Raw genomic sequence first — 24659 nt, 5'->3', positions numbered from 1 at the left:
GGAAGAAGATATACCAGGTAAGTTTAAAACAAAGAAATCTGTTAGCAATTATAATGTCTCACAAAACTGAATTTAAGCAAAAAATATATGAAAAGAGACAATAAATATTATATGCTAGTAAAATTAACAAAAAAGCAAGATTATACATATTGCCAACATATCTGCAGTTAAAAATATAGATTCAAAGTACACAGAATAAGAACTGACAAAAACTAAAGGAAGAAATAGAAAAGTTGACAGTGTTCATTGAAAATGTTAAACACTGCCTCCCTGAATAAAAAAGCTGACAAAAGTTAACATAAAAGGTGAATACAATCAATTAGCTCACAGAGAATATAAACTTCACAAAGAGAATACACATTATCCTTGAACACAAGTGAAATATTTTTGAATATTCACATACCATGTAACAATAAATTCCAAATATATATATTTGATTATAAATGCAATAAAACTAGAAAATAACTAGAAATTGCTTTAAAAATTCTTGATTAGAAGTTAAATATCATAAAACTTAACCTTTAAAAAAATCACAAATAGACAATTTATAAGATACATTAAAAAGTACTACATACTTATAAAGAAAATTTTAGCTTTAAAAGCATTGATAAGAAAATAAGAGAGGTAAAAACAACAGAGTTAAGTATTTCCCTTGGGCATCAGAAGAAACAAAAAAGAAGTAAGAATAAGAATAAGGACAAAGAGAAACACAACAAAACCAAAGAGGACTAAAAAAGGTGTAACTTTAAAAATATTAAAACAATAGACCTCTAGAGCAAGTCTAATGAAGGAAATAAATGATGCAAACAAAAAGCAAAATGAAAAAGGGAGAAATAACTATGGACTCAACATAATAAGAAGAGTAGGCTACACAATTTGCTAATAAATTGTAAAACCTAGGTAAAATGGATACATTTCTGGAAATCATAAAACACCAACACTGGCACAAAAAGAAATAGAAAACTTGAATAGAACAAAAAGTATTCAAATATCTGAAATAGAAATCAAGTATCTTCCCTCCCAAAAAGCCCTAGGCTGAGATGGTTAACGTTGATGAATTATTAAACTTTCAAAAAAAAAACTTTCCCAAGTTGCCAGAAAGTAGGAAAAATAAAAAAAATTGACCACGAAAAAAAAAAAACTCACAACAGCTCTTAATAGGAGACCAATATTAATTCCAAATCCAAATAAGGAGAAGTCAACCAAAGAACAAAAAGATCACTTCCCAAATATGCATATACACAAAAATTCCAATAAGAATTTTAACTGACTAAATTTAAAAAGCATTATCCATTTGATGACATATATAAAATGGGCAAAATTCCTCTAAGGACATAAACTACCGAAGTTCACTCCAGATGAACTGGAGAGCTTCCTAATGAAATTGAATTTGTAGTAAAAAACCTACCCACAAAGAAAGCTCCAGGCCGTGACGGCTTCACTGCCAAATTCTACCAAACACTTAAGGAAGAGATAATACCAATTCTACACAAAAATCTCTCTGAAAACAGGAGACAGAACACTTGCAAATAATTTTAGGAGATGACATTACCCTGAAACCAAAACCAGACAAAATCATTACAAGAAAACTACAACAAATATTCCTCATGAATAATAGACGAAAATCCTTAAAAGTATTAGCCAACCAAATCCAACAATATAGAAAAGAAATACTGCATTTGAGCAGGTGAGGTTTATCCCAGGATACAAACTAGATCAACACTTATACATCAAAAGATGTGTCAACTTCCAAATATGGCAGAGTGAAGAAATTGGTAACTCCCATTCTCCAAAACAACTTGAAAATTGGACAAAATTCTAAAAAAAAAAACACTCATATCGGGTTCTAGAGATTAACCAAAAGGAAGCAACAATGTGGGAAGCATTCATTCATAAAAAACTGAGAAACTCTGGGTAAAAACAGTGGCAGTCTGTGGCATTTTTACCTAGGTTGCTCCCATCCACCTCGGCACCACCCCCATTTCCCCCATACTGTTAGTCCAACAGTTCTTTTGAAGGGGGCAGGACGGAGTGTGGCTACTCATAAAAAGAATCTGTACTACTGGAACAGGCTGACCTGATTTGGGGCGGACAGCTAAAAACCTACGCTCAGAGGCACCATCAGTAAAAGTAGAGAACTCAGTAGGAAATAAAAGGCTGGGTAGCCTTGCCACTATCTTCCTTTAACCAATGTCAAAATTAAGAATTTATGAGCCAATGCCCTTGATCAACGTTACGTATTTCTAAAAATACTAAAGTTACAACTAAGTTATTTCTAATTTGCAAATAACATAGTTTATAGCATCTTTTTTTTGGCCCTGCATAATTTTAGGCTATGACAGAAAATGACAATAATCGCTTTAACCTGAATTAATACCTTAACTGGTTCATGTTCCCCCAGTAAGTAAAACAGATTCTATAAACGCAGGACTAGGGTTATTTCACTTGTCTTCCTGCTCACGCTCTGCATACTGGCTGACTCACCCACCTTTCAGCTCTCATCCTCAGAGCTGACTTCCAGGATCCTTCCCTGATGCTCCTCCTGTGTATTCCTGCAGCACTCTGTACTTCATTTTTTATCATAGCCTTTATTACACTGTATTATAACTGCTAGGAATTGTTCCTATTTTCCAAATTTTCCACTAGACCATACCTTACTCAGTTTTGTATCTCTAGTATACTTTCCACTGTCAGGCACACAGGAGGTACTGAATGAATGAATGAATGAATACATTTTCAACTATAGTTTTATAGTTTTAAAAATCTTTCCACAGATTGTAGACCACCCATTTAATGGTCCATGTGTTTTCAATCTTTTAAGCAAAAATAACCCTTGTTCTTATGAAAACCTATATGAAAGAGATTAAGGTTAAACTGTCCTGGGTAAAAGAGAGGCTAGGAGATGGGGGAGTAGACAGCCCTCAGGGAAGATTCCTGGGAAGTCCTAGGACTTCACATAACCCAGTTTCAAAACCATAGCATTAATCTAGTACAGAAAGAAGAAAATCACCAATAAAAATACATTATAGGAAAAAAATAGTTCATTTTTTCCATGTTGGTTCTTCTGCTGCTTTTTAAAATTAAATCTTTGATAGCCTCCTGACTTAGGATGTGCTGATTAAAACACCAAAATAAAATAGGCAAAGCAATTATGGACAGAGATAATCTTTAAAATTATAAGACAGACTTCTCCATTTTATCTTCCCTTCTACCCTAATACCAAAAACAAACAAAAATCTTCTCTAAATAAGACTAACTTGGATTACATTATCTATAAAGGCTTATAAAAGCCTTTTACAAGTAATGACTTGAAAACTGGAGAGAAAAAAGAATGAGACTATAATACGATCTCCAGTTAAGGCTCTGAAGATGATGTCTTTACCAGTTACAAAGAAGCTAGAGAAAAATGACTGTATAGAGCTTAAAATTCTATCTTTAATTTATTATCTAGAGTTTTCCTGCTTTAAAATTTTAGTGACATGGACCAATAAAATAAGAGATTGTTTTAAGAAACCAATTTTGGAGAACGAAAATCTATATACAATTACATTTACTTTCTATTAAATAAAATAATAGGTGAACAGACTTCATCCTAGAATTTCATTTAATAGTGATACTTGAGTAACTCAATTTCTTAGCCTATTCGATTCTTTTCAAGTCTTTCAAATTTAAGCAAAAAATGCACTTACATCATCTGCAATACCAAAAATTTTAGATGTCAAGTATTTAAGTATGACAGTTCCAAATAACCAAAAACATCCTTGAATAACCTAAAAAAAAAGAAAACAAAAATAACTTTGATGCTTCATATTCCATAGACATAAGCTAGGAAGAAAAGAATAAATGCTTTAATCATACATGAAATACATATTGCTGTGTACAAGAGAAAATGCTAAAAAATGCATCTCAATTTAAAATCAAGCATGTTCCTCAAAAGCAAGGGGCAATAACTAAAAATAAAAATATAATCATACGATCTTATCAAAATTAATATATTTTTTATAGAAGATTTGCACAACCACTGCAGTTAAATTCCCTTTAACAGTTTTTTACATATGCACTGTTTCTTAGATGGAACATGAGTAATAAATAAAACTGGAATTTTGTAACTGCATACCCAGGATTAACTTAAACTTGTTTCATAAAAAGGGCAATTTGGTACATTAAAATTGAGCCCTAAAATACTATAAAACTGTTGGATCCCCTGAGTTACACAGCTCATTTTCTTAAAAGTAAAACATAAAACCAATGATATATTTTATAGAAGAAAAAACATAAGCATTAAAATAGATTCATTCTCACCCATAAACTAAGTTCAGATACATTTATTTTCAGGAAATGTGTTTTCATTGCCAGAATACCCTGAGTAGAGAAAAATAACATAGTATACACAGTTAATACTTATAGACATAAATTCAAGTACCAAAAAATTTTTCTAAATAATAAGATTCTCAAGTATCTAAAATTTAGCACATGGTTGACTTTCCACATACCATCCCCACATGCTCATTTCTAGAGTCAATGACTTCAAGGTATAGCCCTATTATCCAAAGTCAATTAGGTGAATGAGTGACTTTTTAAAGTTGAAAAGTGAATCACCATATGTAAATGTCTATGACTGATTTGACATATCTGATCTCTGAGCCATGAGGTATATAACATTTTCAGAATTTGGGACAGTAGTCATACAGGCATAAGATTTTCCTTTCGCTAAAAATTACTGACTCTTAGGGTAAACAACAAATGAAATGTCAATGGATCAACTAAATACTTCTCTGAAGTATTTTCAGGTGGTAATGCTTCCAAACTGTATTACCCTTGGGGAGCTAAAACTACTTCAAACATGGCAAAAATATGATTAGAGATCAAAACATGAATACTTGAAACCAAATTAAATCTTTGTGGAAGTTTCTAAATACCTGAGAATACAAAATGTGATACAATTCAGGTTTCAAAGTGATTAATTATAAGCAAATGTGTGTTTATAGTTAAATATGCACAAACATGCTGTATTCCCTGTTATCATTTATTTTTACACAACAAAATATATGGGATATACATAAATATGCTTAATTCGTACCTAAGGCGCACCTCAGTGTGAAGCATCTAGCAGTATACCTGACGTATAGAACTGAAGAGAAATTTCTTACAAAATGTACTTAAACTAGATTTTATTTATATGTAATATTCGATTCAATGGTTTCCCTGTCCATAGTACCAAGATTCATGTACTTTATCCTGGGTGATAGCAGTACATGACAAAATACATATGTAAAATATACAACTGAGTACTTTGTCACCTTTCCTAATAATAAACAGAGAACACATAACTGAAGAACTATACTTATTAATCCCAAAGTTATGATTTTTCTTGTTGTTGTTGAAAATATAGCATCATGCTAATTGCTACTTTCTGTAGCTAAGTATACTCAAGGCACAATCTGAAAAGGGTGGCGGCCCAGACTGGGAAGAGGCATATTTTTGAGAAATGGGTACTTTTTTTTTTTTTGAAATGGTGCTCGCTCTGTCGCCCATGCTGGAGTGTAGTGGCGCGATCTTGGTTCACTGCAAGCTCCACCTCCTGGGTTCACGCCATTCTGCCTCAGCCTCCCGAGTAGCTGGGACTACAGGTGCCCGCCACCATGCCCGGCTAATTTTTTGTATTTTTAGTAGAGTTGGGGTTTCACCTTGTTAGCCAGGATGGTCTCGATCTCCTGACCGCGTGATCCACCTGCCTCAGCCTCCCAAAGTGCTGGGATTAGAGGCGTGAGCCACTGCACCCGGCCGAGAAATGGGTTTTTAAATAAATATCATTTGTAAAATAAATAAAAATGGAGGTTTCAAATGTAATGGGTTCTAGAAATTAAGAAACCCCAAATGATCTTAGTAACTTAACTACTCAAGAAGTCGAATATATTCCAATTACAACAGTGCAATACACTTTTAAAGTCATAGGGAAACTAAAGCACATGCACTTTAAACATAAGGAATAACAAGTTTGCAAAACATTTTAATGGAAACCCACCAAAAATAAGGCAGTCTTTAAATTTCAGAAGACTTTTAGACTTACAAAGTCAACCTGCCAGCCGGGCGTGGTGGCTCACGCCTGTAATCCCAGCACTTTGGGAGGCCGAGGTGGGCAGATCACCTGAGGTCAGGAGTTAAGAGACCAGCCTGACCAACATGGAGAAACCCCGTCTCTACTAAAAATACAAAACTACCTGGGCATGGTGGCATATGCCTGTAATCCCAGCTACTTAGAAGGCTGAGGCAGGAGAAACGCTTGAACCTGGGAGGCGGAGTGAGCCAAGATTGCGCCATTGCACTCTAGCGTCGGCAACAAGAGCGAAACTCCGTCTTAAAAAAACAAAACAAACAAGCAAACAAAAAAACAAAGTCATCCTGCCATATGTAGCAGAAAGAATTAGATGACCTTCCATCAATTTGTTCTAATTCTGTAAAATAATCTCTCCATAATCTAAAGTTGTTCTTGGTAGTGATTTAGCAAAATAAAACTGAATCATCACCTTACTTAAACCATCTGAATAGTCCATACAAGTAGACAAGGGTCAAAAAACAAAACCAAAAAAAAAAAAACAAAAAAAAAAAAAACACAAAAGAAAAACAAAGTAACCAAGGCCCTGATCTTCTGATCACAGTGGAATGAAGAGGGGAGGCTGTTATAAGATTGCAATGAGAGGAAAGGGGTTCAAAAAGTGGAGCATGAGTAGGATTAAAAATGGAAAGGAGGAAGGGAGAAGAAAGCACAGAAACCTTTCTGAAATGATACTAATTTTCCTTTTTTTTCCCTGTTTTAGAATTGAGTACTTGAACACCATCACATCTAGAATATTCTAAGACACTTAAGATGGTTCCTACAGAAAACCCTCATGAATCCTAAGCCAGTGAAGAAAAAATTGTTAAACCATTAGTTTCAAAAACAGCCATATAAGTGTTAAGGAATACTTACCCAAATAATTACCAAAGAAGAAGCATAATAAGAAGTTAATAACATTGAGTTCCCAAACATCAAAACAAAACAAAGTGCAAGAGAAATCTGGAAAAATCCAAGAAAAAAACATAAGTAATGCACATAAAACAAAAAACCTGTTTTTTATTGTGAAAATTGCACATGCCCATAATAAACAAAATTCAAACTGTTCAAAAGGGACTATAAGATTAAAACAGCCCATTCTCCATCCCACACTTCAAACTCCCAGAGATAACCATCATCAATAGTTTCCTGTTTATCCTTCCAGACAACATGTATAAATTCTAGTTTATATATTTTGTTAAACCACAAATGGACACTTACCCCACAAGCTATACTATTTCTTGCTTTTATTCGTAATATGTTTCAGAGAGCTTTCCATACACATGCAAGCCAATCTAATACATTCTGCTTAAGAACTGGAAAAAGTATTCTATTCTATAGATGTACCCTAATTTATTTAACTAGTCCTCCGAATATTGCAAAACACTTAAGTGCTTTCCACTTCTATTTTGTTTTGTTTGGGTCTTCCCAACACAAACACTGCTATGATAGACATCCTTATGCGTATATCTTATGTGCATGTCAGTACATTTATGAATAAATTACTAGAAGTGAAATTGATGGATCAAGGATATACACATTTTTAAATTCAATACAAATATTGACAACTTGGCCTACAAAAAGATTGTGCCAATTCACTTTCCCACCAACTGGGCAGGAGAGTTCCTGTGGATATATATTCTGGCAGCACTGTATTATTCTTTTAAATATTTGCCAATCCAGTAGGGAAAAAATGTTATCTCATTGTTTCATTTTTCCATTCTTTTAATAGTAGATGAGACACAGCACCTTTTATTCTATTTGCTGGTTATGTTGTCTTGTGTGTATGTGTGAACTGCTTATTCCCACTGCCCATCTGTCTATTGGGCTTTTATTATTTTCCTTAACAGCTCTCTTCAAACATTACAGAACATAGCCCCAATATCCAGAATCTACAAAGAACTTAAACAAATTTACAAGAAAAAACAAACAACCCCATCAAAAAGTGGGTGAAGGATATGAACAGACACTTCTCAAAAGAAGACATTTATGCGGCCAACAAACATATGAAAAAAAAGCTCATCATAATTGGTCGTCAGAGAAATGCAAATCAAAACCACAATGAGATACCATCTTATGCCAGTTAGAATGGCGATCATTAAAAAGTCAGAAGACAACAGATGCTGGAGATGATGTGGAGAAATAGGAACACTTTTACAGTGCTGGTGGGAGTGTTAAATTAGTTCAACTATTGTGGAAGATAGTGTGACAATTCCTCAAGGATCTAGAACTAGAAATACCATTTGACCCAGCAATCCCATTGCTGGGTATATACTCAAAGGATTATAAATCATTCTACTATAAAGACACATGCACACATATGTTTATTGCAGCACTGTTCACAATAGCAAAGACTTGGAACAAACTCAAATGCCCATCAATGATAGACTGGATAAAGAAAATGTGGCACATATACACCATGGAATACTATGCAGCTATAAAAAAGGATGAGTCCATGTCCTTTGCAGGGACATAGATGAAGCTGGAAACTGTAACTGTCAGCAAATTAACACAGGAACAGAAAACCAAACACTGCATGTCCTCACTCATAACTGTCGGTTGAACAATGAGAACATATGGACACAGGGAGGGGAACATCACACACAGGGGACTATTGGGGGCTGGGAGGCTAGGGGAGGGACAGCATTAGGAGAAATACCTAATGTAGATGACGGGTTGATGGGTGCAGCAAACCACCATGACACGTGTATACCTATGTAACAAAACTCCACTTGCTGCACATATACTCCAGAACTTAAAGTATATATATATATATATATATATGAACCTAGCCACTTATCAAGTAAACATATTGTAAATATTTTTCTCAGTTCATTTTTGACCTTTGTGGTATTTTCTGTATTATGGTTATTTTCTAAATCTTTATGTTAGCAAATTTATCTTTCATTTCCTTTAGGTCTTTGGATTTATCTGTCATTTAAAAAGGCACTAAAAATAAAATAATCCATATTTTCTTCTAGAAGTTTTATTTTTGATCCATATATATCAATTTCCATGTGAATTTCAGAATCAGCTTATTAAGCTTCAAAAACTAAAATTTTAATTAAAATTACTTTATTCAATAACGTGTTATTTATAGTTATATCTGTTCAACATCAAATCTTTAGATCCCAAAGCAATGCATCTTCCTTCCATTTCTTTAAATCTTCTTTTACATGCATTAGCAAGTATAGTTTTCTTTATATAGATCCTGCATATTTTCTTGAGTTTATTCTAAAGCATATTATTTTTGCTGCTGTTGTATCAAGAATCTTCATATTTTCTGATTGTATACAAAAAAATTATATTAAATATGCATCAATGAATATGATTTCATTGTTTCCAGTAGTAGTTTATTTGGATTTCTCAAGTATTCAAAATGATATCAACTACAAACAATGACATTTTTACATTTTCCTTTGAATTATTTTTTAGTCAATTGTATTAGCTGACATTTGAGCAATAATGTTAAGTGATGAGAGAGGCAGTAGGCATATTTATCATGCTTCTGGCATTAATGGAAATAGGACATTTTTCTATTGCTTCATCATTTTATGTGATACTAGTTTTTGTTTTGAGGTGTGGATATCTTAAATTTCAATGAAATATCCGTCTATTTTTACTTGATTATGGTCTTAAACACCAAAAATAGATGTTGGCTTTTATCAAATACCTTTATAATATCAAAGGCAATTATAATGGATTTTTTAAACTTCTTAATGTGATAGATCATATTAATAGAATTTCTATTATCAACACATTCCTGCATTCCTGGAATGAGGCACTAGGATACAAACTTAACTACGTAAAAAATCTATCTGAGCAAAACTACAAAACTTCAGTGAAACTAATCAAAGAACTTTATAAATACATGAAGTGTTATTCCACGTACAGAAGATTCTATATTGTCAAGATGCCAGTTCTTCCCAACTTGATTCAGCACAATCTCAATAATGAGCCTAGCAAGTTACCAGTAAAGTGATTCTGAAGTTTATATGGAGATACAAACAACCCAGTATAGAGCCAACTCAATACTGAAGAAGAGCAGAGGACTGACACTACCCCACTTCAAGACTTACTATAAAGTTACTGTAATCAAGACAGTGTGATATTGGTGAAAGAAGACACGAACAGATCAAGGGAACAAAATATAGAGTCCAGAAATAGACTCACATATATAGTCAACTGATATTTGACAAAGGAGCAAAGGCAATACAATGGAGCAAAAACAGTCCTTTCAACAAATGGTGCTGGAACAACTAGAGATCCACATACAAAAAAATAAATGTAGACATAGACTTTACACCCTTCATGAAAATTAACTCAAAACAGACCATGGATCTAAATGCACACTGCAAAACTATAAAGCTCCTAGAAGATAACATTGGAGGAAACCTAGATGACCTTAGGTATGGTGATGACTTCTTAGATAAAAGAACAAAGATACAATTTATCAAAGAAACAACTGATAAGCTGAACTTCATTAAAATTAAAAACTTCTGCTCTGTGAAAGACAGGACAATGACTGAGAGAAGATATCTGCAAAAGACACATCTGATAAGGGACTGCTACCAAAAATATACAAAGAATTCTTAAAACTCAACAATAAGAAAATGAACAACCCAAGGAAAAATAAGCAAAGGATCTTAATAGACCAAAAAAGATACACAGATGGCAAAAAAAGCATATTAAAAGATGTTCAACCAAATTAAAACAATGAGATACTATTACACATTTATTAGATGCCCAAAAATCCACATTGACACCACCAAATGCTGACAAGGATGTGGAGCAGCAGGAACTCTCATTTACTGCTGGTGGTAATGCAAAATGGTATGGCCACTTTAGAAGACAGTTTGGCAATTTCCTAAAAACTAAGCATACTCTCACCATACCATCCAAATATCACTTTCCTTGGTATTTACTCAAATGAACTGAAACATCCATGTGAACACCTGAATACAGATGTTTACGGCAGCTTTATTCATAATTGCCCAAACTTGGAGTTAACCAACAAGTTCTTTAATAGGTGAATAAATAAACAGTGGTACATCCATATAATGTTAATAAAATGTTAATAATAATCAAGATCGAAATGAGCTATCAAGCCATGAAAAGACTTGGAGGAAACTTATTTGCTTTTTACTAACTGAAAGAAGCCAATATGAAAAGGCTACCTACTGTATGGTTCCAAACACATGACACTATACAAAAGGCAAAACTATGGAAACAGTAAAAAGATCAGTGGTTGCCATGGGTTAGGGGGAAGGAGGGATGAATAGGTGGCGCACAGAGGAACTTTATGGCTGCGAAACTGTTCTACAAAATACTACCTGGTTGACACATGTCATTATACATTTGTCAAAATCCAGGCCGATTGTGGTGGCTCACATCTGCAATCCTAGCACTTTGGGAGGCCAAGGCAAAAGGAACCCTTGAGCCCAGGTGGTCGAGGCTGTGGTGAGCCATGTTTGCACCACTGAACTCCAGCTGGGCAACAGAGCAAGATCCTGTCTCAAAAAACAAAACAAAACACAACAACCACCCATAGAAAAGTGAGGCCTAACGTAAACTACAGACTTTGGGTGATTCTGATGTGTGAAGTAGGTTTATCAATTGTAACAAATGTACCACTCTGGTGAGGGATGTCAATAGAGGGGTAGGTTGTGCATGGTTGGGGGCAGGGGGTATATGGGAATTCTGTACTTTCTGCTTAATTTTGCTATAAACATGGCTGGGTGCAGTGGCTCATGCCTGTAATCCCAGCACTTTGGGAGGCCGAGGTGGGCAGATCACATGAGGTCAGGAGTTCGAGACCAGACTGGCCAACATGGTGAAACCTCATCTCTATTAAAAATACAAAAATTAGCTGAGTGTGGTGGCACGTGCCTCTAATCCCAGCTACTCGGAAGGCTGAGGCAGGAGAATCGCTTGAACCTGGGAGGTGGAGGTTGCAGTGAGCCAAGATCGTGCCACTGCACTCCAGCCTGGGTGACAGAGTGAAATCCGTCTCAAAAAACAAAACAAAAAAAAAAAATTTTGCTATAAACCTAAAACTTCTCTGAAAAATAAAGATTTTTAATTAAGAAACAAAAACCACAGTGAGATATCACCTTATACCTATTAGGATGGCTACCATCACAAGAGCAGAAAATAAATGTTGGTGATTACATGGAGAAAATAGAACCTCATGCACTGTTTACAGGAATGTAAAATGTACAGCTACTATGGAAAAGTTTGGCAGTTCCTTAAAAAAATAGATTTACCATATGATCAATCCAGCAATTCCACTTCTGGGTACATACCGAAAATAATTGAAAGCAAGATCTCAAAAAATATTTGTTTACCCATGTTCATAGCAGCATTATCTCCTATAGCTGAAACACAGAAGTAACCCAAGTATCTGTGGATGGACTGGATAAGCAAAATCGTGTGTGTGTGTGTCCGCGTGTGCACATGTGTGTGTACACACAATGGAATCCAAGTATCCATGGACAGATTGAATGGATAAGCAGAATCGTGTGTGTGTGTGTGTACACACAATGGACTATTATTTAGCTTTAAAAACGAAGGAAATTCTGACATGCTTCAACATAGAAGAAACTTGGGGACAGTAGGCTAATCGAAATAGGCCAGTCACAAAAAGACAAATACTGTATGATTTCACTTACATGACATATATAAAGTAGTCAAAATCACAAAGACAGAAAGTAGAATGGTGGTTTCCAGGGGCTGGGAAGATGGAAGAATAAGGACTTTAATGGGTATAGAGTTTCAGTTTTGCAAGATGAAAAATGTTCTGGAAATAGATAGTGGTGATGGTTGTAAAACAATGTGAATGTACTTAATATCACTGAACTGTATAATTTAAAATGCTTAAGGTGGTAAATTTTAAGTTACATGTATTTTACCACAATAAAAAAAAGAAAAATAATTTTTTGGAAATAATTCTATATATTTTTTCTTTTTATAACTATAAGAATTTAGGAATTTATAAAACGATAATGGAAGAAGACAGAAAATAGTAAGTCATATAATGAAGTATGTATCATTTACCCAAGGTAGGTTTTACTGCAAACTACGTTGTATAACTTTATAATTTTATAACTATAACTTTGAGTCAAGGCCCTCAGCCATAGTTGCCTATGTGACCAGCCAACTCTGAAGGCTTAACATTTAATCTGATTTATACTACAAAATAAAAAACTATTTTAAATAGTTTGGGGAAAAACAAGCCAAGTCTAAAAAATATATAATTACTGTCTAACTCATTCATGAACAAGGATGTAAAAATCCCATCAAAATGAAAGCAAAGTGAATCCAGCGACATGCAAAAATTGTGTTTAGCCCAGAAAAGCAAATTTATTTAATGCTAGAAAATTAATTAATGTAAATTCATTATAGTAACAGATTGAAGAGGGGGAAATACACCGATTCATCTAAACAGATGTAGTAAAGCATTTCATGAAACTTAACATTTATTAATTTCTTTTTAAAAGTGCTCAAAGCATGATGAGGACATGTTAAAAGGAAAGAGAAGTCAGCTTGAACAGTTGGACAAGTGTGGAACAATTTGAGCATCAACATAAATAACAAAAATAATGGATTACACTGCACTGACTAAAATTCATTTTCTTTTGGACACAAGACAAACCTGTAAAAGATCTGAATCGGAATTTACAACAATGGAAATATGAAGGGCATATAAACAAACCAAAAGATGCTCAGCTTCATTATGAATCAGAGAAAATGCAAATTAAGGTTACAAGATACCATTTTACACGAACCAGACTGATAAAAAAGGATGTAGAATAACATAAGCTGCTATATATTGCTGTTGGAAGTAGTCCAATCATTTTAGAAAAACAATTTGGTATTTATAGAGTTGAACATGTACATAATTTACCACCCAACAAGTTTATACTAGGTAAATACCCTAGAGAAACTCTCAACATATGTGCCCTAGGAGATACGTGAAGAATGTACAGCATTATTTATAACTAAAATAAGAAGTTGGGGGGAGAGGAAAGAACCTAAATGTCCTTCAACAAGAAAACAAATAAATGAATTATGCTTTATTTATATGATGGAAAATATAAAGCAGTGAAAATATTTGAATTCTAGTTACATATAAGTAGCAGAAATCTGAGTGAAAAAATAGTACTTATAAAATGCCATTTGTATAATCCTTACAAAGAATGTGAACATTTAATAATAAAAATGTATACTATTTAGTAATCCACATATTATAAAGTTATAAAGAAAAGCAAATTGATTACAATTCAAAAAGTCAGAATAGTGGTTACCTCTAGGAGCAGTGAGGGGATGAGCTCAGGGCATACAGGACTTAAAAGTAACGATAAGGTTCTATTTTCCATTTGGAGAGTAGGCTCCTGGTTGTTTATTTTATGACCGTGTTTATAACTTCCTTACACATTACAAATGTTCTTTTATATGTATAAATTATTAAGAAAATGAAAATAATGGGATATTATGACAACTGTAAAATTATCAGGAAAAGAAAACATCAAAATTATAAAAACTAATGAGAGAAGACAAATGTTTGTTTTTAAAGGATAACCACTCAAGAATATCAACCAATCGGCTTTAGGGTCTTTGTTCTAGCTGTTCCACCAATCTAGAGATCAGTTTCTTTGATATCTACTTGGCTAACTCCTTCTCCTTCTTCCAATCTTTGTTCTACCCCCCCTTCTCAAGAAGACCTGCCCTAACCACCTCATTTGATTTTTCCATCTCCTACCTCCTGATCTTGGTGCTCCTGATCTGCCTTACCCTGACCTTTTCTTTCTTCTAAAATCTTTTTTTGTATTTTTTTTTATAGAGATGGGGTCTCACCCAGGCTGGTCTTAAACTCCTGGGCTCAAATGTCCTCTTGCTTCAGCCTCCCCAGGCCACCATACCTGGCCTAAAATCCTTATCACCTTCTAACATCCTACATAATTTACCCATTTGCTATGTTTATTATTTATCTTCTGTCTTCCCTCTTTCCCCCATCCTGTTAGAATGTAGTAATATGAATGTTGGTGTATTCCACATGCCTCGACAGTTGACGCTCAGTAAATGAACTTTTTTTCTTTTTTGTAGAGACGTGGTCTTGCTATGTTGCCCAGGCGAGTGCAGTGGTGTGATCATAGCTCACTGCAGCCTCAACCTCCTGGGCTAATGCAACCCTCCCACATCAGCTTCCTAAGTAGCTAGTACTACAGGCATGCGTCACCATGCTAAAATTTTTTATTTTGTAGAGATGAGGTATGGCTCTCTTGCCCAGGCTGGTTTCAAACTCCTGGCCTCAAGTGAACCCCACCTTGGCCTCTCAAAAGTGTTGGGATTACAGGCATGAGCCACCATGTCGGGCCCTTCTACTTCATTTTAACAGACAGCTCCTGGATAATATATCAGCCCCATGTTTCGGTTTCATAAATTATTTCTTTTACTGATAATGCATAAGTTGGGCACAACTTCAATCAGATAATATGACCCAAATTAAATTTTTGTGAGTGGTCTATCAAAACGAGGTCTGTTGATTATATCACAATGTTTGAACAACATTTGTTTTAGTTATGAAATTGTTACAACTAGTTTCAACCATGAACAAATCAAATACTAATCAGGAGTTTTAAGGGCAAACTAAATGGAAAAGAACAATAAAAAATTATTACCATGTGTATATAAATGATCTTCCGTAATTTACATATATCAATGTACCCGACAACATATACTGCAAATAATGATGCAATCTGAAATTTAAAAATAAAAGTAAAAAAGATAAAATGAATAGCTACAAGAATGAATAACACATTTACTGTTGTTTCAACTGATTTATATCTACACACAGTGAGTTCTTCTGTTTTCCTTTTATCTGCCAATTTATTATTAAATATAGTCAATATATTAGTATAGAAAATACTGATTTTTCTGATACACAGCTTTCTCAATCATGTGAATTGTCTACTTTGTCAACTGTCCAAAACAATACTCATTTCAACTTCAGGTCAACCCTACTGTCAACACACACAATTAAAAAGTGCCTTGTCCAATCAAAAAAGATGAAAATGTAATTATAATATGACAACTAATACATAATTGGGGAAGGTACATTAAACTGAAAAATAATTATGCAATGCATGTGTGCATAAAAATACCTTAATTTCTGCTTGCTAGTCACTCTTTACAAGTATCTCCATTAGTGTTCTTTCATTAATACAAATACTCAAGAGTTAATTATAATCAAATTTATCAACTTCAACTTAAGAGTACTTTCGCTGCAAAGCGAAACAATACTGAATAACAAAGATAAGCATTCTTACAAATTTGAGTTCAATAAATGCATTATGTTAGGAAGTAAATAATTAACAATCATTAATAAATAATCCTACATATTTCTCTACCCTGAACTTTCTTTTGTTCAACATTTCTAAAAAATGTTTTAGACAAACATTTTTCCTAGAAAATGTTTTGGGACTTAGAACCACAGAATATCTCAGTTGTAATTTTATGCAAATGAGCTCACATAGTCAAACATGCTAAGCTTAAAACAGCTTAAAATATAATCACCTCACCTGGGTAAGAAGTACAAACTGAGCAAACTGCCAAGGAAGCATGAAAAATACATTGGAAATGCAGAGTGCAATCAAGCTTCCTCTATAAAGTTTTGTAGCCCTTGAAAAGATAAAATAAGTGTAAGTTTAAACACGAAATAGTCTAGCATGGCTCCAAACTGCTGCAAATTAGAATCTCTAAATATATATGATCTGGCTATAACACAACCTAAACATAAAATGAACCAATGGGTTAGAAATCATACCTCCTGATACTCAATTACAACAATTTTCTTTGAAAGGTAAATACCCATTATTGCTAACAATAACACAGAGAGAAGGAGGGTGGCTGGGTCAGTATATCCACGAACATTTTTTTCAAATTATATTTTGGTGAATCCATGACTGAATATTTAAAAATACTGATTCAACAGATTCATTAGTTAGAAAGGCAGAAGATGCCTATGAAAAGATGATAGCAGCATAGTCTAAGTGCTAAGTATTATGTAGACAACTACTGCAATAATGCAGAATAAGAGCTAAGTGGCTGAGAGAGATTTTGTAAGCGTGAGATAAAAAGTTGGGTCTGGCACAGGTAGGAGAACACAGAAAAGTTAAGTGGAGGAAAAGATATGGGGGCCATTCTGAAACAATCTTTGGAGATCTCATTTTGGTACTGACTTGTAATTTAGGAGATTTTTAGGAGGGTAAGATGATTTTATCCTCTAAATCTGCAAGCCAACGCAAAGCCCCCACACATGTCCATCTTCACAGAAGTGGAGTGTGCACGTTAATATACTGAGGTGATGAGATGTATGCAGCTTGGATACAGTAAAGACATCCTGGTTAGATAAACCTACCTGGAGGATAGAGCGCCATTATGAAACGCCTTTCTTCACTTCCCCAAATATCCCTTCTCCAAAGGACATCCCTCTCTGCTATCTTAATCCAACAAAAGTATTTTTAAACTCCAGATAACCTTTTAATGAGTTATGAAATCAACTTATGGAATAAAATTCAGCATTTAAAAATGGAGATCAGCAGAGTGAAAACAATATATATGACTACATCCTACTTACGAGGGGTTCTATTCTGTGAAACTTTTGTTTCAGTTGTGTGCATACATGTATGTGTATACTAAGACACAGTGTAAAACTTATTTCTTATTTCTCATAGATCATAGTCCAAAAGTTTGAAAGCCTCTGTCTAAAATAAAGCATTTCTCTACTACTTTTGAATACTAAATATGATTTTCATTTTATGGGTAACAAGAGACATTAAGATTTCCAAGCAGAATTTAATGCCAATCTGGCAGTTGGATAAAGAATGCACTATGGGGAGATAGGAGTGAATAGAAAACAAAGAAAATCCAATTGGTGATCAAAATAGCTCTGACCCAAGACAACAGAAATGGAAACATAAATATTGCCAAGAATTTAAAAAAAAAAAAAAAGCTAAGAACAACCAAAAAAAAGCTAAACTGTGCTAGTATTAGGTGGGTATATAAACTGAATTTCTAAAAATGCTTAAAATTCAAAACTGGACAAAACCAATTTGTTAAAACATACCACTAGCTTTATTTATAAATGGTTCTTAGCATTAAGGAATAGTCTCTTTTCTGGTTTTCTAACAGTATCCTCAGCACTGCAGCCTGCATCAACACTGCTCAGCTTCTTCTTGGCTCCACCAAGCCATCACCACCCACCACCTCCCTCTAATGTCACAATATGTCAACTACAGGTAGAAACCAACAACTAAAGGAAATGGCTGCTCTTCCAAAGGAGACAATGTCAGTAATAAGGATGAAATATCAGAAGATGAAGATGGCCAATACAGAGAAGGTTGCTATCCTTCAGAAAAAAGACAAGATGTCTGCCAAAACTTCAAGAAAGGAGGTTTAGCAGGTTTTCCCTCCTAAAAAGACTGCAGTGTTCAAGAAAGCAAAATGAAAGCCCACACTTCCAAGCAACCAGTCATAGCCACAGCAGGCAAGCAGGGAGCCATGAGAACTAAGGGGCATAACCACAAAAGCCGTCACAATCAGAAGTGATAAGCTGCCGATGAAGATGGCGAGGAAGATCAAGATGGGATGGATCTGAACCAGGAGTGGTGAAAGCAGCAGCTGATGCAGCTTCAGATGGCCAGGAATATGAGAAAGGAAATGTCAACTAGAATATAAACAGAGACAATGAAGAAGGCTCTAAAGAAAGGAAAGTTCTCTAAAACTTTTAAGCAAAAAGTAAAGACAGGTATTAACACGTGGGTAAGGCTGAAAAAGACAATGAAAAGAGACTAAAGAAAACATAAAAAGCTTGTCACAGAAGCACCTGGAGCCAAAAACAGAGAAGAATCCAACAGAAGGCAGCTCTTGAAGGCAGGAAACAGCAACTGAAGAGGCCCCATCCTGGTAGGCAGAATAATGACCTCCAAAAATATCTGTGTCCTAATCCCTGGAACCTGTGAACATGTCATGTTGCATGGCAAAGGGTAACTAGGGCTGCAGATGGAATGAAGATGACTAATCACCTGGCCTCACAGTAGCGAATGTATCCCGGATTATCCAGGTGGACCCAATGTAACCACAGGGTACCTAAAAGCAGAAGAGAGGCTGAAGAGAAGGTTGGAGTGAATTGACAAAGAAGGACTTAATCCACCATTGCTAGTTTTGAAGATGAAGGAGCCACATGCCAAGAAATGCAGGCAGTCTCCCAAGAAATGCAGGCAGCCTCCCAAGAAATGCAGACAGCCTCTAGAAGCTAGAAAAGGCAAGAAAATTGATTCTCTCCCCTCCCACTCTGCGCCTTCAGGAAGAGGGTAGCACATCCAATACCCTGATTTTAAAACTTCGGAGCTAGAAAACTCCAAGATAGTAGATCCCAGTTTGTGGTGACTGGCTACACAGCAACAGGAAACTAACACTACCTTCTATGGTACAGATGGACTAAAGGAAGCAGTGCTCAGTCCCCGGAGCAGCAACCACACAGCTACTCAGGGACAGATCAGATCAGTGAGTGAAAAAAGAATCAAAGGTTTGCCTTCGCTAGATTTAAGACAGGAGCAGAGGTAGAAAAGCAGGAAGGAACGAGAGACTGATGGGCAGTCTGCTGTCTGCACTATACTGGAGAAAAAAGCCATGGTCAAGAATGTGAATGTGGAAAAACAGCATCTGTAGTGGTGAATCAAAGACTCTTATAGCACAACACATCTTACAGAGATGTTTGAGAAGGGACCATTGCTCAAGGTGCCTCAGAACCAACAGGGCACAGTTAAAGGTTATGAATTCATAGAGGTTCACCTTATTTAAAAGTGCTAAAGAAGCTTTAAACCCTATAAAAGAGGAGTTTAGGGGACAGCAATAAAGCTGGAGCTACACAGACTTTAAAAAGCTAATGCAAAAACAGTACCCATCCCGTGTTCTATGAAAGGTCTGTCTAAAGACGCTACTACATAGGGGACTAAAAGCTATGTGATGATTCTATACTTGCTGTAACAATCAGAGGGAAATAGATTGCCCAAAGGGTCTGGCATAACAGACTTCATCAAAGTTCTTCTGAATTCGGAGGATCACTGAAGAGAGTTATCAGTCTGAGTCATCTTCGGATTTTTATCATGCTTTGTTCCATTTTTCCACAGCCCCCATTTCGTTTCCTTTTTACCCTCTGGAGCAAGGCAGCTATATTCAATATTCATCAGCAGAAAGGGAGAGAAGTGTGAATTCTGTGAATTATCCTTTGCCCCAAAGGATTGTATCTTACAGGATACACTATAGCATGACCAGCCTTTACCTTCTTTCTGCTCATTTTCAGGAGGTTATAGTGGTAACAGAAGAAGACTTGAGAAAGTGGAAATGACAGGATAAGTGAAAGCAATTTGTTCCTTCTCAAGCAGTCACTTTGGACCACCAAGAAAAAGGAGGAGGAACAGAAGGCTGATAGAGGAAATGTTTTTGGTACTATTTTTAAGTTACACTCTTACAATATTTTTACTAATAACAGCATCATATTGGTTAATTATTTTATTATGTTCACTTTATTATGGAAGCTTAAGAAATTTTAGTTTAAATTATTTAATGCAAAAAGAAATAAGGTTAAGTCAAAGTTACCTGAGAATATGAGTCACTAGCAACATCTGAAGAACAAGAAATGGATATGAGAAGCTTTCACGGAGAGGTGGTGTCCACATTACACGGGTACACTGAAAAAAAAATTGTAGTATAGTATACTTGCTAAATTTACTAAGACATTCCAAGTAAAAACTGCTATTTATAAATAAAATTATTTTTAACAAATAATTTAAACAGTGTGTTGTAAAACAAACTACTGGACTTTATTCCATAAACAGCAAAACTGGCATGTGAGAAATATTACTGACAGAGACACATGTGGCTTAAGATCATGTAAAGAATTAGTATCATGAATTGTCAACAAGAAAATACCAAAAAAGATGCAACTACATCTTAAAAGGAAAGGGAGGAAAGTACCAGCAAGAAAATGTTCTGCCAAATTTTAGAATATTTTGAGTTTGTCTTCTTTCCCATGAATTTCAGCAAAACTATCCATAACCAGTACTTGAGAACTCTTTCTAGTCATCAAATTTAGTATTTTCATTCACAGTGCTGCTACAAAGGAATATTCCATTTTCGGTTTTACTTCTTTGCCTAAGCTACCCTGGGTTGCAAAATATTTAAAAGTAGGTGGTGGAATCAAATTAAGTTAACAAAAGTCCTAAAATTGTTAAGTATAAACCTTTCTGAAAAGCTCGCTTTGGACATAATTAAGCAATGTACTATCACAGTTGTAATAATGTCATTTTACTGTATATAGACTAAACATATTAGTAAGTTCATCCTTCCATTGACAGAAAACCGCATAGAATTAAATGCAAGCAATCTGATATTATTAAGTCACACTAAAATAATGACGTCTTTCAGGGCAAGCAGGGGTACCTAAAAAGATTCCATAGAATGACAAAGACCATGTCAGAAATAAGTGTTTCCTATATTTTAGCTCTACCTCAGACTACTGAATATTTCTAGTGCTGCTATAGAAAGACTGAGCCAATTTACTGCTCTTTTCTAACAAGCTCACCATCCTTTATGAAACTGACATACATATCTATTTATGAATGAACTACTCACACAAGAGAATGCTGAAAAGATTGAAAAGGTCCACTGATAATGTATACTGTTGTTACTAGAATGCAATTTTTAAAAGCTGTTAGTTTATTAGGTTGACTGGAGAGTTCAGTATGATTGACAGTAAGATACATGGGCAAACTACGTTTCATTGCCCTTTACCATGCTTCGCAGATAACATCTGTCACAAATTGAAGGTTTGTGGCAATCCTGCATCAAGCAAGTCTATCAGTGCCATTTTTCCAATAGCATGTGGTCACTTCATGTCTCTGTGTCATATTTTTGTAATTTTCATAATATTTCAACCTTTTTCATTATTACTATATCTGCTATGGTGATCTGTGATCAGTAATCTCTGATATTACTATTCTAATTGCTTTAGGTGCCTTGAACCATGCCCAATAAGATGGCAAATTTAATGGATAAATGTGTGTGTTCTAACTGCTCCACCCGTCAGCCACTCTCCCATCTCTCTCCCTCCCATCAGGCCTCCAAATTCCCTGAGACACAACAATATTAAAATTAGGAAAATTAATAAGCCTATAAGGGCCTCTAAGTGTTCAATTAATAGAAAGAGTTGTTCATCTCTCACTTTAAGTCAAAGGCTAGAAATGATTAAACTTAGTGAAGAAGGCATGTCAAAAGCCCAGAGAGGCCAAAAGCTAGGCCTCTTATGCCTAAAAGTCAGAAATGCAAAAGAAAAATTATTGAAGGAAATTAAAAGTGAAACAACCTTATTGCTGATATGCAGACAGTTTTAATGTTCTGGATGGAAGATCAAACCAGCCACATTTCCTTAAGTCAAAGCCTAATCCAGAACAAGATCCTAACTCTCTTCAATTCTACAAAGGCTGAGAGAGGTGAGGAAGCTGCAGAAGAAAGTTTGAACTAGCAAAGGTTGGTTCATGAGGTTTAAGGAAAGAAGCCATCTCCGTAAGATAAAAGTACAAGGTAAAACAGCAATGCTGATGTAGAAGCTGCAAGTTATCCAGAAGATCTAGCTAACATAACTGTGGCAGGTGGTTGCACTAAACAACAGATTTTCAGTGCAGATGAAAAAGCCTTCTATTGGAAAAAGATGCCATCTAGGACTTTCCTAGTCAGAGAGAAGTCAGTGGCTGGCTTCAAAACATCAAAGGACAGGCTGACTCTCTTGTTAGACCTAATGCAACCAGTGACTAACTTGAAGCCAATATTCACTGACCATTCTAAAAATCCTAGGACCCTTAAGAATTACACTAAATCTACTCTGCACATGATCTACAAATGGAGCAACAAGCCTAGATGATAGCACATCTGTTTTAGCATGATTGACTGGATATTTTAAGCCCATTCTTGAGACCTACTGCTCAGAAAAAAACATTCATTTCAAAATATTATTGCTCACTGACAGTGCACTTGGTTACACAAGTGCTCGGATGGAGATGGATGAGGTGATTAATGTTGCCTTCATGCGTGCTAACACAGCATCTATTCTGCAGCCCATGAAGCAAGGAGTCATTTCAACTTTCAGGTCTTATTAAGAGATATGTTTCATAAGGCTCTAGCTGCCAGTGATTCCTCTGATGAGTCTGGGCAAATGAAATTTAAATCTTCTGGAGTGGATTAACTATTTCAGATACCATTAAAATCATTCTGATTCATGGGAGGAGGCCAAAATATCATCATTAATAGGACTTTGGAAGAAGTTTATTTCAACCCTCATGGGAGACTTAGATAGGCTCAAGACTTCAGTAGAGGAAGTAACTGCAGATGTGATGGAAATGGCAAGATAATTAGAAATGGAGCCTGAAGATGTGACTGAATTGCTGTACTCTCATGATAAAACTTAAAGGATAAGGAGTTGCTTCTTAAATGAGCAAAGGGAATGGTTTCTTGAAATGGGATCTACTACTGGTGAAGATACTGTAAACATTGTTGAAATGACAACAAAGGATTTAGAATATGACGTAAACTTAGTTGCTAAAGCAGTGGCAGGGTTTGAGAGGACTGACTCCAATTTTGAAAGTTCTACTGCAGGTAAAATGTTATCAAACAGCATCACTTGCTACAGAGGAATCTTTTGTAAAAGAAAGAATCAATCAATACAGCAAATTTCATTGTTATCTTATTTTAAGAAATTGCCATAGCTATCCCAATCTTCAGCAACCCCTCTGTCAGCAGTTATCAACATCAAAGTTAGACCCTCCATCTGAACAACTTGCTGAAGGTTCAGATGATCATTGGCAGTTTGTTTGTTTGTTTGTGTATTTTGAGATGGAGTTAATTCTGCCGCCCAGGTTGGAGTGCAGCTGTGCAATTTCAGCTCACTGCAGCATCCACCTCTCGGGTTCAAGTGATTCTCCTGCCTCAGTCTCCCGAGTAGCTGGGACTACAGGCACCCACTACCACATCCGGATAATTTTTTTTTTGTATTTTTAATAGAGAAAGGGTTTCACCATGTTGACCAGGCTGGTCTTGAGCTCCTGACCTCAGGCAATCCGCCGGCCTCAGCCTCCCAAAGTGCTGGGATTAGCCGCTTATTTTTAAATTAAGGTATGTACATTGTTTTTTAGACATAATGCTATTTCACACTTAATAGACTATAGTACAGTGTAAACATAACTTTTATATGCACTGGAAAATAAAAAAATTTGTATGACTTGATCTATTATGATAATCATTTTACAGTATCTCTGAAGTATGCCTGTATGATCAAAATTTGTAAAGTCATCAGTCTCTGTACAAAAACAAGTATTCAAACAAGCAAGTATTCAAACTATGCAATGTACAATTTGAGAATTTTCTTCACGCAGACGGTTCCCCCACATTTGTTACCCACATTCAATGACGTTATCATTTCTCTAAAATTCGTTGCATTTAATAGCTATAG

General features: G+C 35.2%; 1 protein-coding gene across 4 annotated transcripts in view; it reads right to left on the bottom strand.

Moving 5' to 3' along the window:
- The window catches only part of DPY19L1 (dpy-19 like C-mannosyltransferase 1), a 106976-nt gene that overhangs the window by 22357 nt on the left and 59960 nt on the right, over positions 1-24659 (bottom strand). For all 4 annotated transcript variants that reach the window (XR_008660145.2, XM_055293440.2, XM_055293443.2 and 1 more), the window contains exons 8-13: positions 20756-20847; positions 16675-16774; positions 15775-15852; positions 6971-7057; positions 4303-4362; positions 3690-3770 (exon numbers count right to left, since the gene is read on the bottom strand). Coding sequence is in view for 3 of the 4 variants with exons in the window: in XM_055293440.2 (XP_055149415.1) it covers positions 3690-3770; positions 4303-4362; positions 6971-7057; positions 15775-15852; positions 16675-16774; positions 20756-20847 (498 nt within the window). In the remaining variant the exon portion in view is untranslated. The remainder of the gene's footprint in view (positions 1-3689; positions 3771-4302; positions 4363-6970; positions 7058-15774; positions 15853-16674; positions 16775-20755; positions 20848-24659) is intronic.

Source organism: Symphalangus syndactylus, chromosome 9 (assembly GCF_028878055.3).
Source record: "Symphalangus syndactylus isolate Jambi chromosome 9, NHGRI_mSymSyn1-v2.1_pri, whole genome shotgun sequence".
Taxonomy (NCBI): domain Eukaryota; kingdom Metazoa; phylum Chordata; class Mammalia; order Primates; family Hylobatidae; genus Symphalangus; species Symphalangus syndactylus.
The sequence above is the reverse complement of the archived record's forward strand: the minus strand, read 5'-3'. Positions and strand labels throughout refer to the sequence as shown.